General features: G+C 32.6%; 2 protein-coding genes across 5 annotated transcripts; one reads left to right on the top strand and one right to left on the bottom strand.

Annotated features, from left to right (window-relative positions):
• Positions 1-749: 749 nt before the first annotated feature.
• LOC111303431 (uncharacterized) lies at positions 750-4373 on the bottom strand. The gene has a single exon (XM_022899687.2). The coding sequence runs from the start codon at positions 4185-4187 to the stop codon at positions 2037-2039; it is 2151 nt and encodes a 716-aa protein (XP_022755422.2). The 5' UTR covers positions 4188-4373; the 3' UTR covers positions 750-2036.
• Positions 4374-7512: 3139 nt separating this feature from the next.
• Positions 7513-13766, top strand: LOC111303432 (uncharacterized). Of its 4 annotated transcripts, none has more exons than XM_089742333.1 (16): positions 7513-7644; positions 7730-7758; positions 7851-7962; positions 8071-8168; positions 8523-8619; positions 8741-8830; positions 8936-8998; positions 9089-9163; positions 9248-9313; positions 9395-9472; positions 11034-11156; positions 11240-11317; positions 11417-11536; positions 12147-12190; positions 12290-12317; positions 13462-13766. In XM_089742333.1, the coding sequence occupies exons 1-16, from the start codon at positions 7612-7614 to the stop codon at positions 13468-13470; spliced, it is 1143 nt and encodes a 380-aa protein (XP_089598459.1). In that variant the 5' UTR covers positions 7513-7611; the 3' UTR covers positions 13471-13766. The 4 variants fall into 4 exon arrangements, with proteins under 4 accessions (XP_089598459.1, XP_022755424.1, XP_089598458.1 ...); XM_022899689.2 differs by having other exon boundaries at positions 7515-7644; positions 11046-11156; XM_089742332.1 differs by having other exon boundaries at positions 7533-7649; positions 7729-7758.
• The last annotated feature ends 1323 nt before the right edge of the window (positions 13767-15089 follow it).

Raw genomic sequence — 15089 nt, forward strand, 5'->3', positions numbered from 1 at the left:
ATTTTACTAGTAGTTTTTACTGTTACATTTATTGTTTTATTATTGTTATAATATTATTAATTAAAAAATGGAGGATAAATGAATGAATATTTGAAGTTCTAAAATGCCCTTTCCTGTCTCTTTCTTTCTTTTAGGGAATAAAAAAAAAACGAAAAAAATGCGTCTCATGTTTTTCCTTGTGAATCATGCATCTCTTTCTTATTTGTGAAATGAGAAAAAATATCACTTTTTGTATATTCCAAAATCTTTATGTACCAAACAAATAAGATTTTAGTTAATTTAAAATAAAATTGTGGACAATGGACAGAATTGCAAATACTGTTAAAAAATATTGTTTTTAAGAAAAATTTTGTAAGTCAATTAAATTAATCTTCCAATTAAATGTTAGGGAATGCTTAAAGCGAAGCTATTTTGACTTTAATTCTCACCCAATAAATAATTGGTTGAGAATTTCAACGAGATTTCTTAACAAAATGGAGGACAAAATATATAAAACTATTAAATAATACTAGTGTCAAGGATGTTGAACCTTGAATGGTTGATTGTTTCTTTTCTTCCCCAGCTGTAGTTGTAGAGAGGTCAATGTTGCCCACAGATTGGAAGTAGTCAGCTTCATTAAACCGTCTTTCATTGGAAAAAACAAAAATGGTACCTGGTCTGGACTGGCATTGAGCTCAAGAGACTTTTTTTAGGCTGTTGCTTTCGGCCACTGGGGTGGAAACGTGGACATGGACAAAAGCACAATCACTTGGATCCAACTGCTTCATTTATTTCGTACATACATTTGCTTATCGGAATCAAGAACAAGAAGTTTATTAATGGCTGTCGCTAAATTGGCAGAACTTTATTGATTTGCATTGGTTGATGGGTGCCTTCGAGTTTCTTTTGCATGGACTCTGAGCCTGGGGTTTTCCCATGTTTTGTGCGGACTATATTGACTCGTACAAATCTACATCAATATATATATATATATATTTTTATAACACAACAAACTGGGGAACAAAAATAACAGGGACTCTCTGGATGCAGGGACCATGCTATAAATGTACCAAAAAAATCACAACTGGCTGCAGCTTCAGCACTCCTTTAATCTCCTTGAATCACTTCAGCATTTCTATTGTTCCAAATTGTACACATGATAACCAATCCTACTTCAAAACATTCCTGGTTCATATGCTCAGTAACTTGGCAGAACCAGGCTAACACCTCCCTTGTTTGCTCACTCAACCAGGCTGCCTTAGCTTGGGACAGTTGCCAAACATCCGCTGCAAATATACTGTCTCGAAGAGCATGAATAACGGTCTCTTCTGCTTGTTTGCATCTCAGGCATAGTGAAGCCCCGGTAACCCTCATCTTATCAGATTAACATACACAGATTCTCCAACCAAAGACTTTAATTTTGTTAGGAATCACTGCCTTCCGTATTCTAGCCCAAATCTTTTGTCTGTTCAAAGCCTCTTCTTTCTCCCTCCGGTTGTTTCCATCTACCAGCCTTGGTGGAAAGTTATTCAGCAGGTGATAGCCACTCTTGACAGTGTAGTTACCATTTTTTGTCAAATGCCACACCACAAAATCAGGAGTACCAATCCTCTTAATCAAAATCACACACACCTTCTTGGCATCTTCACTGGGAAAAAGTTGTTCCAGGAGATCCAATTCCAGCGCATGGTATGCAAATTAATAAGATCACTAACCCTTGCATCAATATCAGTTTTGCTAGATTGAGGAACTGGTATAAACATATCAGTAGAGTCCAATTCCCTGCACAGGAGATTAGTTAAAAGTTACCTTCATAACAAACCACAAGGATTCAACATATACCAATTGATTTCTTTCCGAGCATTCCCTTACTAATTAATTGCAGCTGACAGATGAAACCCGTAAGAGCCATCAGGAAATAGCATATGCCCATCTATCCAAATGGAGGGAAAAAATATGGACATTGGCTGAACCAACTTGAAAGCCAACTCCCTCAAGCTCTCTAAAATACTCCAGGGCAAAACAAGACACCATCGTTAAAAAGCATAAATTTCTTTCTAGACATTAAATGGAGCTAAAAAACGTTCCTTTTGACTATCTTTGACACAGTTGCTGACCAATATAAACCAAGTCACAGCATTGGGTACGAGGCCATCCTCCACACCTCTATGTAGAAGTAAACAGGCCTCATCAAACACGCCCTCTTTGCAGTGCCAACTAATCAAAGTATTATAAGTAATAGCATCAGGATAAATTCCTTCAACTCGTAATCTGTCAAACAGACTCAAAGCCTCCCTTATGCGTCCAGCTTTGCATAGACCATTTATCAGACTGTTATAGGTTACTACATCCGGTGTCAAACCTCGATGAATCATTTCTCTTAGAAACTCAAGAGCATTATGTACTTTCCCAGCCTTACAAAAGCCATCTATTAATATATTACAAGAGATTTTACTTGGAACAAGTCCCTTCCTTATCATTTCTTCAAACAACCCGAGGCCTTTATCAATTGCCCCAGCTTGGCAAAGTGCCTTTATCAGGCCATTGTAAGTGATCTCATCAAGAAAACATCCTCTAAATAACATTTCATTTACAAGCTTAAGTGCTTCTTGGATCTGACCCCATCTCAGAAAAGCAAGAATCATTGTGTTGTATGTTACTTTGTTGGCAATAACACCCTCAACAAGCATATTGTGATACAGTCCCAATGCTGCTTCCATTTGATTGACCTTGCATAAACCACATATTAGTGAATTAAATGTAAATATATCAGGCTTACACCCTTTGCCTGACATTTCAGCAAACATCTCCTGAGCTTCATGAATCTTCCCAACCTTGCATAATGCACTTATTAGAGTATTATATCCAACAGTATTTAGGCTGACTCCTTTTGCAGACATTTCATTTAGAACATTACCAACTTCCACTAATCGGCCTTCCTTGCATAACCCATCAATCAAAATTGAGTATGTTATCACATTGGGTTTGCATCCCTTGTCTTCCATCTCATTAACCAATTCAAGAGCTGACCGTAAACATCCTTTCTTGCAAAGCCCATGAATCAGAATGTTAAATGTAAAAACATCTGGCTTACAGCCAATACTTAACATGCTATCATAAACAACAGCCTTAGCTTCATCAAACTGTCCGCTTGCCACATATCCATTTATCAAGGTATTGAAGAGAACAACATTTGGGCTGGGAACTTGGTTTAGCAATGCCCTAGCTTCATCAACTTGGCCTCTTTTACATAACCCTTGCATTAAGAACCCATAAGTCAATTCATCAGGGATGAAGCCCCGAAGAAGCATCCGATCAACCACTTTCACTGCCTCATGAATACAGTCAAGCTTGCAGAGGCCATGGATAACATCATTAAAAGTCTGAACATCAGGAGTACAACCCATCAGAAACATTTCCTCCAAAAGTTTCATTGCCTCATTAACTCTGTTGCTCTTTGACAATGCATGTATCAAAGTATTGTAAACCACAGAATTTGGCACACATCCATGTTTCGTCATATCTCTAAGCAGCGAGCAAGCAGAATCCACTTCATTAACAATACAAAGGGCTTTCATTACCAAACCAAACGTATAAACATTAGGAGAGATACCCTTATTCAACATGTCATAAAACACATTCGGCGTAACTTTATGACAATTCCCAGCCACCAGAATACTTAAGACAACATTGTAAGACCTAAATGTTGGTTCAAAAGAATAAACATTCTTCATATCCAATAACAACCTAGTAGCCTGACCTGGCAAACCGGCTGTTCCATAATATTTCATGATCAAAATGAAAAGGTATTCCTTAAAGACAACCCCTTCTTCTTTCATTTGCATCAATAATCTATCTATGACCTTAAATTCCTTAGCTGCCCCAAGTTTATCAATAAGAACATAATACACATCAAATGTATGGCAATAGCTTTTCTGGGAACCTGTCCATTGAAACAACCTTAAAGATGTTGGAACATCAAGTGGCAATACAAGTAATTTACAAAGCTGATAAGGGGTTATCTTATTGAATGATTTTCGAAGTTCATCGAGGTCAAATGGTTTGAGCAATCTCTCCCATTCATTTTCAGATTCCGACTGGTTGGTCTTGCAACAATACCCAGATAAGAAAACTGAGAACTGCGTTTTAGAAAGAGATTGCAGGCTTTTGCTGAAATGAAATGCAAGGTTCTTTGATCTTCTTAACATTACTCTAAATGGGTAGCTCAAAATCAGCGCTTTTACCTCTTTTATGGTGAAATTCTCTGAAAAAACATTGTTGTAACTTGTAATGCTCCCAGCTCCTGAGATAGAGCTGCCGGCTTTGGGCTTCCGCGACAACTGATCAGCTGCTTCAACAGTTTGGCTTTATGGATTTTGGACAGGGGAGAAGAAGTGCAGACGAGAGTATGAGGCTTTGAGATGTTTGAAAATTCTTTTTCTGAGGCTTGAGTTGAGCCAGGCCCACGGACTTCTCAAATTGCCCGACATATGACAGATCTAATATGACTCCATAGCTGCAACACACATCTTGTCCAAGCCTAAAATGTCATTCGACCTATTTGGGTCCTATTGACTCCACCGCACTACAATGAAATTTTAATACAAATACACATGTTTTTATTAATCCCCAAATATTCTGAGTGTATGCATAAAACCTATATTGCATATATTAAATAAATAAGTATTATGATGTTCATTTTGAATATTTGTAAAATATATTACTTTATTAATTTTTTAAAAATATATTATTTTGAAATAAAAAATATTTGTATTAATTTTAATAAGTTTTGTAAATATCAAAATATATTATAAATTACATAACATACAAAACTTTAACATAGTATCTTTAATAATTTTTTTCATCTCATTTCAATGTTATTTTTATTACACATATATATTTTCATCATTACAACTTTAATCTCATTATTGCAAAAACAAACATTGATATTATTATTTTTCATTTTCATCAGAATCAATTTCAAAGTTCATCTAAATGAATCTATATATTACAAAATAAAAAATATATATATTATGAAACCTATCACGTTGAATTAAAAAAAAAAAAATCATTTTTCCAACATTGTTATCCTCTTCTAGCATGCTATATCAAATTTCATTTATTCATATATCTCTAACTTTAACTATATATATATATAGTAATTAAAATATTAAGTTTATATGCACCATTGCTTTTAAATGAGAAAGAAAGAAGCTAAGGGAGTGAGAGAGGAGAACTATGGTAAGCTACCCTTCTTTTGAAAGCAATGAGTAAGGTTAGGAGAAGTGGTAGGAGTAGATTCATAATGATCAGCCAAACCTAAAGTCATGTGAAGAGATTGATCTTTGTGGTTGAATCTGGCAGCAATATTGCCGATGGGGCTCCTTCCTATCAGCCCATTTGCCATATATTTTAATTGTATGCAGGTGCTATTTGATTTCAAGTGACCCACCAGCCAGCCAGGATCAATAATTAAGCACAACATGTGAGATCAAAGTGGCATGGATACTCAATTTGGAGATCCATATCAAACCAATTTTAAATTAATTTAATCATAGTTAATTGCATTTGAGTTTTGGGGTTCTTTAGACAAATATGAAAGCTTTGGATGCTCTGGCCCGTAATATCAATTGAGTTCAAGTTGATATAATATTAAATTTAAAATTGAGTTCAATTTGAAATTTGATTTGAATTTGATCGAATTTTATTTTTTTAATTCGAATTTAATTCGAGATAAAAATCAAGTTATTTAAGCTCATTTTTTTAAGCTCAATTAATATGTAAAAATAAGTTTAATTCTTATATTTGATAAAAATTTGATTATTTATACTCGAGCTTGATATATTTTATTAATTAAAATATAAAAATTTGATTTGACTAACGAACTATTCGAATCGGATATAAAAATACTCGAATTTGACTCGATCAATTAATCAAATTATTCGAGCTCAGGCTCAGCTCGATAATAATTAAACTAAATTCAAATTTTATTTAAATTAAACTCGAATAATTTGTAATTATTAATATATTATTTACATTCCTACTCTAGCTTAATGTAGAAAAGGTAAATATTTACTTAGTATTGGATAAATTTAAAGGTAATTAAGGTCTACCAACTATTAGCAAATTGATTAATTCAAACTTTGAACTTAATTAATTTTTATAATCATCTTTAATACTACTATCAAATAAGTTTATAATTCAAATTTTAACACATTAATCTTAAACTACGATTTCTTTTATATACAAATTTAATTAATTTTAAATAAAATATTACAATCAAATTAATAAATTATTATTGCATCAAATGCGATAAAAGTGTTGGGACGAATAATTTTTTTATTAAAATTAATTTTTTTAACTTTTTACTTGATTAATTCTTGGTTGCACAAGGGCTTACGGGGAAAATACATGCTCGGAGATTACTTAATGCTAAGTAGTAGATTAATCACTTGAATTATTTTAAAGTTGTAAGTCGTAATGTTGCATTCAATGACGATTTTTTTTTATAAGTACACAAAAGATAAGATGAATAATTTGAAACTCATATGGTTTAATTTTATCAACGCAATCAAAATAATATTGACATTTAATTGTATATTATAATTATTTAAAAAAAATACTATAAATGATTTTTTATAAGAAAATTGTAGTTTGAAAATAGATAAAAAATTTAAGTTAAATTTTAAATTTATTGAATATCGTATTTTAAAAATGATTATATCAATCAATTAAATTAAAATTAAATTTTATACTATAATTTAACATTAATAGTGAGTCAATGATTAAAATTATTAATAACTATTCTAAGTAAAAAATAAGTAAAATTGATAAAGTATTGTAAAATTTTCCTTTACTTTAACATTTACGCTTGAAAATACTAAAAGAAAAAAAAAAAAGGAAGAATGATGAAACATAGAAGTTCCACCTATCGAAGCTAGTTCTACTTCAATGAAATTACTACTTTTCGGAATTAAGACCATTTTTATTATTGCTTTTTAGATTATATCTATTAATTTTTAGTGTACATATATATATTAATTAGGACATAATTAATTCTTAATTTGCACACTTAAACATTGATAAAAACTTATTTTAAAAATAAATTAAAGAAGTTGATCCTAACAAAGAATATTCAAAATAAATGGAAATTTATAATAATATTGGAAATTTACATTTTGAGTAAAGATGCAAACAATATACATATAATTAGAACTAGGAAAAATATCTAACACATGGTGCGTGGAATTTTTAAAACCGTATTAACGGTCGTATGATTCATGAAAATAAATAAAATAGAGAAAAGCAACAAAATCTTTGACCAGATCTTTTCCGTTACTATCGTAGATTTGTAGGACGTTATTCCAGGCTTTAACAGAGCGAAAGCCTAAATTTGCGTGCCCAGTCCGGCTCTTAACAAATCACAAAGTGCCACGATAAAAAAAAAAACCATAAGATCTTAGTGGAAACTAGCACACCGGATTAGTGGTTGATTAAGTTAAAGCCCAAGTCCAATCCAAGATCCGATTTGTCCACCACCGCCTTAAAGGCAGTTTTAGATCTATCTAACGTAGCATCTACCAATTTCCTCGGTTCATCACCACTGTGCTCTCTCTCTATCTCGCGCTCGCAATGCCAGCGACTGACGCAGACTTGGATCTCCGAGTAATGATAATTTTTTTTTCTCCGTTTCGCTCTCTTTCTTTGTAATTATTGACTCTCTTTCTTTCTTTCTTTTTTTTTTTAACAGCCTTCTGTTCACTCCGCCTTCTCTATAGGGTCAGTTATTTTCTATACTAGAGCTTCTCCATTTCTAAAACTTTTTTTTTTTTACAAAAATATGATTTTTTTGGTGTGATGTGGAGTTTCAGAGAGTATACATTTGCGGATGCTGGAAACTTGGAGCACTGTGCGAAGTACTTGAACCAGACGCTCGTTACCTTCGGCTTTCCAGCTTCTCTCGATCTCTTTACCAATGATCCGGTCTGTTCCTCTTTTTCTTTATTTAATTTATTTAAATTTTTTTATAATTAAGAGTTAAGGATTTTGTTTTATTTTATTTTAGTTTTTAGATTTTGATGTGATTGATAGGTTTCGATCGCGAGGACTTGCAACTGTATATATTCATTGCTGCAGCAAAGGCAGCGCGACATTGAATTTAGAGAGTCTGCTAATGAACAAAGACAACGGTAATATTTATTTAATTCTAATTGATGCCTCAATTTTCGATTTTAGTAATTTATTTTCCGCCTCGAAGTCGCTTGCCTTTTATTATGATACTTCTGTTATTTTTATGGAATGCAATCTTATAAATTTTAGTATATTTTTATTTTTATTTAGTTAATTTTGACCTTAGTTTAGTTCATTAATTTTGATTCGAATGTGCAGGTCTAACTTGCTTTCAGTTTTTTTTTAATTAATATTTTATCAGCATGACATTAGCAAGATTAAATTATCTACTGGTTTTGTATATTTCTATTGTGGAATTTAATGAATTGTTAGGGAGTATCATTCATCGTTTTCCTTTCCTTTTCCTCATGTAGATTATTATCAGATATATCCAGATTAGAGGCAAAAGTTGAGAGGCTTGATGCACAGTTGCAAGCCAAAGATAGAGAGATCGCAACAATTACCAGAGCGGTTTGAGACGTTTCATTTCTATCTTTTATTTTATTTTATTTTTTTATGTTGGTTTAGGTTAGTTTCAATTTGTAATCAAATTAGGGAAACTTATGGTAATTCTTTAATCCTTATGTTTTAGGAAGCCAAAAGTACAGCAGCTTTTAAAGCGCAGGTTGAGAAGCTACAGCAAGAACGGGATGAATTTCAGAGGATGGTGATTGGTAATCAGGTTAGGCATATTCTGCTTGTTTGGAGTTCAACTTCTGTTTTCTGTTACAATATAGAAAGGTGTAGAGTTCTTGACAATTACTATTTGTACTTGATACTACAAAAGCAAGTGAGAACTCAACAAATACATGAAATGAAGAAGAAGGAAAAGGAGTACATAAAGTTGCAGGTAGGATCTTATTTTGTTTTTTATTTACTGATCATTTGAGGAGAAAATAGTATATATAAGCAGGAAATATAATTCGTGTTTCTCTTGCAGGAGAGACTGAACCAAGTCTTAATGGAGAAGAAGAAGGAATCAAGATCAGGAATGGAGATAATGAATTTGCTTCAGGTATTAATTGCACTAATACTAATTGTACTACTGAGCGAATCTAAATTTAATGCTGCTAACGAATTTTATGATGCATGTAAACAGAAAGAAGGGCGGCAACGTGGGACTTGGAATGGCAAGAAGGCAGACAATGATTTCTATAAAAAGATTGTATGAAGAGCGGTTGAGTTATTACAAATCTTTGGCCTCCATTAGATTATGTTTAAGTCTAACAAATAGGTGATCTTTCAGGTGGATGCTTATGAGGCAAAAAATCAAGAATTAATGGCTGAAAATGCTGATTTAAGAGCATTATTGCGATCAATGCAGGTATATGCTCAAAATTTTATCCCCTATTGTCATACTTGCTCTGTTTATCCATATTGCCTTTTGCTAATCAGATTCGGCTGCATAGCAGATCAGGATTATATGCGAAAGTCACTTTTTTTCCAGATATGGTGTATAATTTTTTGGTGGCATGGAAAGATTAAACTTTCTTAAGCTTTTCTTTGTAGCTTGGAAATATGAAACTGGATTAACTTATTTCTTTTCCCGCGGTTTACTAATCACCAATGATGCAAAATTATTTAAGACATCTTGCTGCATTATAATGGCCCTATATAGTTCCTAATATCTGTTTGAGAGTAATCATGCAATTATGCTAATATCCGTTTTATTATCATAAAAATTCAGTGCTGCTGTCAGTCCACTCCTTGGAATTTTTACTTTTCTTTCTATCTTTTCCTTTTTTTGGTGAAAGTGTTGGGTTCATTTTGTCATTTTTTAAGCATCTATGCCTGCTGGATTAATTTATGAAATAATATTACCCCCATAAACTATAAATGTGATACATCTAAAAAGGACTTGGATTATTACAAAGTATGTAGCATAAGAAACATGAAAGAATGGAAGAAATGAGAGATCCAGTTGTTCCTTAGTTGGTCAATGGTTTTAATGATGAGTACTGTCCTTTAGAATATGTGGTCGATATTTGATGCTGATGATACAATTCACTGCCCAGAGTATTGCGATGCTATTTTATTGGCAAGCCATGATCTATTATCGCATCTGGTAATGGATGAGTGATAAGTCAATAAATCTTGTGTGGGACAAAGACTTTTACATTCTATAATCTATGGATGCTTGCTATGTTCTAACTTCTACTAAATATATGCAGTAAGGAAGTAGAAGTTTTTAGAAAGATAATGTGATATGAAAGGGTTCTCATGTTATAATTTTGAAGTCAAAATCTGTCAAATATCAACACTTCAAAACAGTAATATGTACTGTGAACCAAACTGTGGAAGATTGATCAAATTAATCATGTGTATGTGCCTTTCTTGGCAGATATATTGTATTCGTGGCCCTTTGATATGTCTTTAACTTTGGTGAAATGGTATGTTTAGTTACGTTATCATAGATCAAAGGACATTTGGCATATTAACATATTGCTCTGAATTTTCTATGTAATCAGTATCTATTTGAGTTAGCAAAGCACAGTGTGCCCTTTTTTGGCCTATGAGCACAATATCCACGCTGAAATGGAGTAGCAATGCCCATTTAGGAGTTGCTATTGTATGTGCCTGATGCATCACAAGAATAAGCATGACACTGCAAACATCTTGCCCGTAATGGGGATTGTACAGCAATGCCCATTTAGGAGTTGCTATTGTATGTGCCTGATGCATCCCAAGAATAAGCATGATACTGCAAACATCTTGCCCGTAATGGGGATTGTACTGTGATGAGGAACTTTTATAGATATGCTTCCTCCGATACTTTACCATCTTTTTCATGTTATTCCAATTTTCATCAAATATTACTTCTTCTTTCTCGCTTCTGGTATTCAATTTTCCTCATTTAGTTTGTACCCCATGAATTCTGACTGCAGCTTTGTTTACAGGTGGATATGCGTGATTTCTTTAATGCTCCTAATGGGTTGCCAAAGCAATCTTTGCCTGTCAGCGAAAGACAGGAAAATGATCCATCACAATCTCCATTGGGTGGGAGGACGGTATGACTTACTGAATGATGCAAAAGTGCTAATTTCCAATTGGTCAAGTGCTGCTTCTAAGCTGCTGGGTTTATTGTTTACAGGATGTCTTTGATCTTCCTTTTCACATGGCTAGGGATCAAATAGAAGAAAGTCTTCGCACAAAGATGGCTTCTATAAAAGTAATATCTTTCTCTTGAATTTAAATACATAATTGTTTTAAAATCATATACTAAGATAGATAGTAAAATGATGACAATTTTTTGTTTCTTTGTTTCAAGGAGCGCATGGTTCAATTACAAGATGCGCAAAAGGGTGCAGAAGTCACTTCTGAAGCGACAGAGAGGGAACTTGAGCTTGAAGCTCAACTTGTTGAAGCAAGGAGCATAATCCAGGAGCAGGTAGTGTACTTTTGAAGTTTGCCAATCAGAAAACAGATGCAGTACGTTAATGAGTTAATTTGTGTATTAGATACATCATTTGATCATGGTTTCCTAGCTGGATAATCAAGCTTTCTGCAATACTAGCACTACATATTTAAGTAAACTTATGATAGATCTTGCATGGAACTCAGTTCAGCATTTTGTGCCCCTTGCATTTCATAGAGCTAGGGGTTTTAACTTTTGATGTATGCCAACATCATTGACATCCCCTCAGTGTTATAACTATGGAGATCAATTGTTTTAGTCCAGATTTTGGTCCTAATGTTTTATGACTAAATATGGCTTCTATTTGACAGTCAATCATTCTGAATATATAGTTGACTAATGGAGTTTCTTTTCAATGTTAAAGGAGATTTTAAGAACTCAGCGAACTATTTTTTTTACTTTTAATTCATTAAGCTACAAAATTTCTTCTATCTATTTAATTTTTTATTTAACTTTTGCACGCTTACAGCTAGATCCAGCAGTTAGTGATACTTTCTCCCAAGTTCAACTTTCCTTTTTTTTTTTTTTTCATTGTTATTATTTCTAGATATAGATATAAATATGACTAATGGTCTTATTGCAGGCATCCATTATGTCCAGACATCTGTCTAAAGTAGAAAGACCAAGGTAGTTACAACTTATTGTCATCCTGTGGAATAATGTATGGTTTTTAATTGTTTATTAATCATGTGAGGAACTAAGAGTGATTGTTTGAAATTTGACCAGGGAATCTATTATTTCATCACCAGCTGAGGTACAACTTGATATTTTCCTTCTTGAAATCCAATGTGTTTTTTTTTTTTTTTTAACTTCTTTTCCATCAAATTGCTAGATTAATACTTTGATCTTGCTGAGGCACTCTTTTGATCTATTTGGTTTATCTTGTTGAGGCTTCATTGTGTGCACTCTGTTTAGGAGTAGCTTCTGATGGGCCTAGATTGATTTAGGCTATTTTTCTTTGGATTTGTGTATAGGAATATTATGCCTCTATTCTGGTCTGCATTGCTAAAAAAATTAAGGCTAATTTAAAAATTTCAGACCTCTGTTAAAAGTCAAAATCGTAATGAAATTTTATTCAGATCCAAAATATATAAAAGAAAAAAAATCCAGTTTAGCGCCCCACCCCCTCCTCCTCTCTCTGAGTAAGAACCTTAAATTCAATAAAACTTTTTTGAGGTCAATAAACAGTGACAATTTTCAAGAAACCATCTTTGATATAAAGATAAATATAATTAAAAGTGTATAACCACCTGCATTTTCTTTCCTGAAGGATCATTAATTACTTGCCAACCTTGTCTGCCCTCACATAAGATATAAGACATCCCTAGCATGCATGGCGGATACATTTGCTCACCATTATAATCATCATGTGCTTCCAATTAAATTCCAAGCAACCTTGTCTCCTGGTAACTTTGATGAGAAACAACCCCCATTAAAGCTTCCTGAGCCTAGATGGTACTACCCTTAACTTCACTTTTATTTCAGAAAGAAGAGTTTATGTTTGGGGAACCCTGCATACATGGTAATAACACGAAGAAAGATTTCTCTAGTTTATATACTGGGCAAGCATGAAACAATGGGATATGTGTTTTTATTTCTCTAGGGATTGGCAATATAGAATTGCGTTAGAGATGTAGATGGGATTATAGATGGCTAGGCTTATTTTATGTTCTGTTATATCTATGTTCAACATCCTCCAGCTGTTCAGTAATCTGTCTACTCTCTCCCCTGCCCATGGCCAAATTCAATTCTATGCTTCTTATTTGACATAAATTCCTACATAAAAGATTAAAGTAAATATAGGAAAACATACTCATGTTAGTTAGATTCATGTTCTCAATTGTTAGGTTTCATACCATTTTAAGTTAAAGACATGCTGACTTTATCTTGATTTTCAGGGGGTATAACCCAGGAAGCCTAACGTCCATGTCTGAATTATCGGATTAAGATCAACTGAAGTTGGTCCTTTTGAAAAATATGTGTGGCAGTAAGCAAGCTTGTAAACTTGAGAGTGCAGTATGGTCTATTCGGCTCGTAGAAACTACATTACGGCTTTCTTCTAAAGCTCTAGTGTCAATGTACTTAGTGTCTTTAGGCATTTTCAGCTGTATTTGTATGCTTATAGTTGCTTAGTAAGATTTCTTTATGCATTGTATCATTCATTCTAGTTTTAATTAAAAGAACAAAGCCTATTGTCTATTGAGGAATGTTGTAGCGCTTCAGGCTAGCAGTGCAGAGCAATAGGTTTTTTGCTTCAAATTCGTCCTTGAAAGAACGGAAGTAAGTTTTAGAGTCTTACTCCTGAGGTCAATCAGGAATGCAAGGCTGGTTTCTCCGTTGCCATGGAAGTTTGCATTTGCTGCAACAATTGGTATCGCGTGTTTTTGTCAAATAAAGTCTTTAGCCGATGTTTTGTGCATGACGCTTGAAAAGAATGGCAGGCAAGGGGTTTACCTCTTATCATATACCAAGCACTAGCCGAAAGAGTACTTAAATTTCAAGTCAATGCAGTTAAAGCAACCTTTAGATCAAATACTAGGGAAAATAATGAATGGTTATATTTTCAACATATATTTCCAAATGCAAGTTTATTATTTTCTTTCAGTTTCGTTCTTATATCTTAAATTGGATAACAAATTGGGTTTCAAATGGTACAAGGAGAACTGAAAGATATATTCTTTTTCTGGTTGGGTTTAGGATTTTGGAGAAAATCATGCCCTTGAGCAATGCATGACCAAGAAGTGGTGTTATCAGGATATTCGATTGGACAACTTGGAATCAACAATATATATATATATATATATATATATATATATATATAGAGAGAGAGAGAGAGAGAGAGAGAGAGAGAAGGGGTTAATTTACATAGAATAAGTTTTTTTAAAATTTTGACTTTATCCAAGCGATAAAAAAAAGTAAAAATAAGAAAAAATAATTTAATATCATCATTTGGATATATTAAAATAAAAAATTAAAAAAGTTTTAGACTGTGTAAATTGATCTTTCTCGTGTGTATATAACCCAATCAAATTGTTTTTAAAAGTATTTCTTTAGGTGGAAAAAAAAATTGCAATTTCATTTTGGTAACTTAATTCCAAGTTCCACTTTACAATTAAGCTATGATTTATTTAAAGTTGTGTTTAGTATAAGATGATCACTTTAAAGATTATGGGAATCTATATATGATTATTAAATTATCATGTTTAGTAAACAAGTGATTAGATTATTGCTTGTAAAAGTGATTTAATTTTCATTTAAAGGGGTGATAAATTTTTATTAACGAGATCAAGTGACGTATAAAATTAATAATAATCAATATTATCAATTTAATATGTGAATTAAAAATTTATTTTTCTTTTGAAATTGTAATTATTTTATATTATAAATTTTTATTTTTTCAAACTAGTATTCATTATAATAAATTAAAAAATATATATATATTTTTTTACTTTTTTAATGATTTATACATAATATAATCTTTTTGTTTTTCTTTTATTATGATTTTAATAGATTAATTTTAGTTTTT

Source organism: Durio zibethinus, chromosome 13, assembly GCF_047325235.1.
Source record: "Durio zibethinus cultivar Kanyao isolate XHJ-2024 chromosome 13, ASM4732523v1, whole genome shotgun sequence".
In the NCBI taxonomy this organism is placed as follows: domain Eukaryota; kingdom Viridiplantae; phylum Streptophyta; class Magnoliopsida; order Malvales; family Malvaceae; genus Durio; species Durio zibethinus.

Bases quoted from the DNA above. Each gene is read 5' to 3' on its own strand.
- LOC111303431 (XM_022899687.2), bottom strand. From the start codon at position 4,187: ATGTTAAGAAGATCAAAGAACCTTGCATTTCATTTCAGCAAAAGCCTG.
- LOC111303432 (XM_089742332.1), top strand. From the start codon at position 7,612: ATGCCAGCGACTGACGCAGACTTGGATCTCCGAGTAAT. The intron at 7,759-7,850 runs GTCAGTTATTTT...GTGGAGTTTCAG, and splicing joins CACTCCGCCTTCTCTATAGG to AGAGTATACATTTGCGGATG. The intron at 9,164-9,247 runs GTATTAATTGCA...GCATGTAAACAG, and splicing joins AGATAATGAATTTGCTTCAG to AAAGAAGGGCGGCAACGTGG.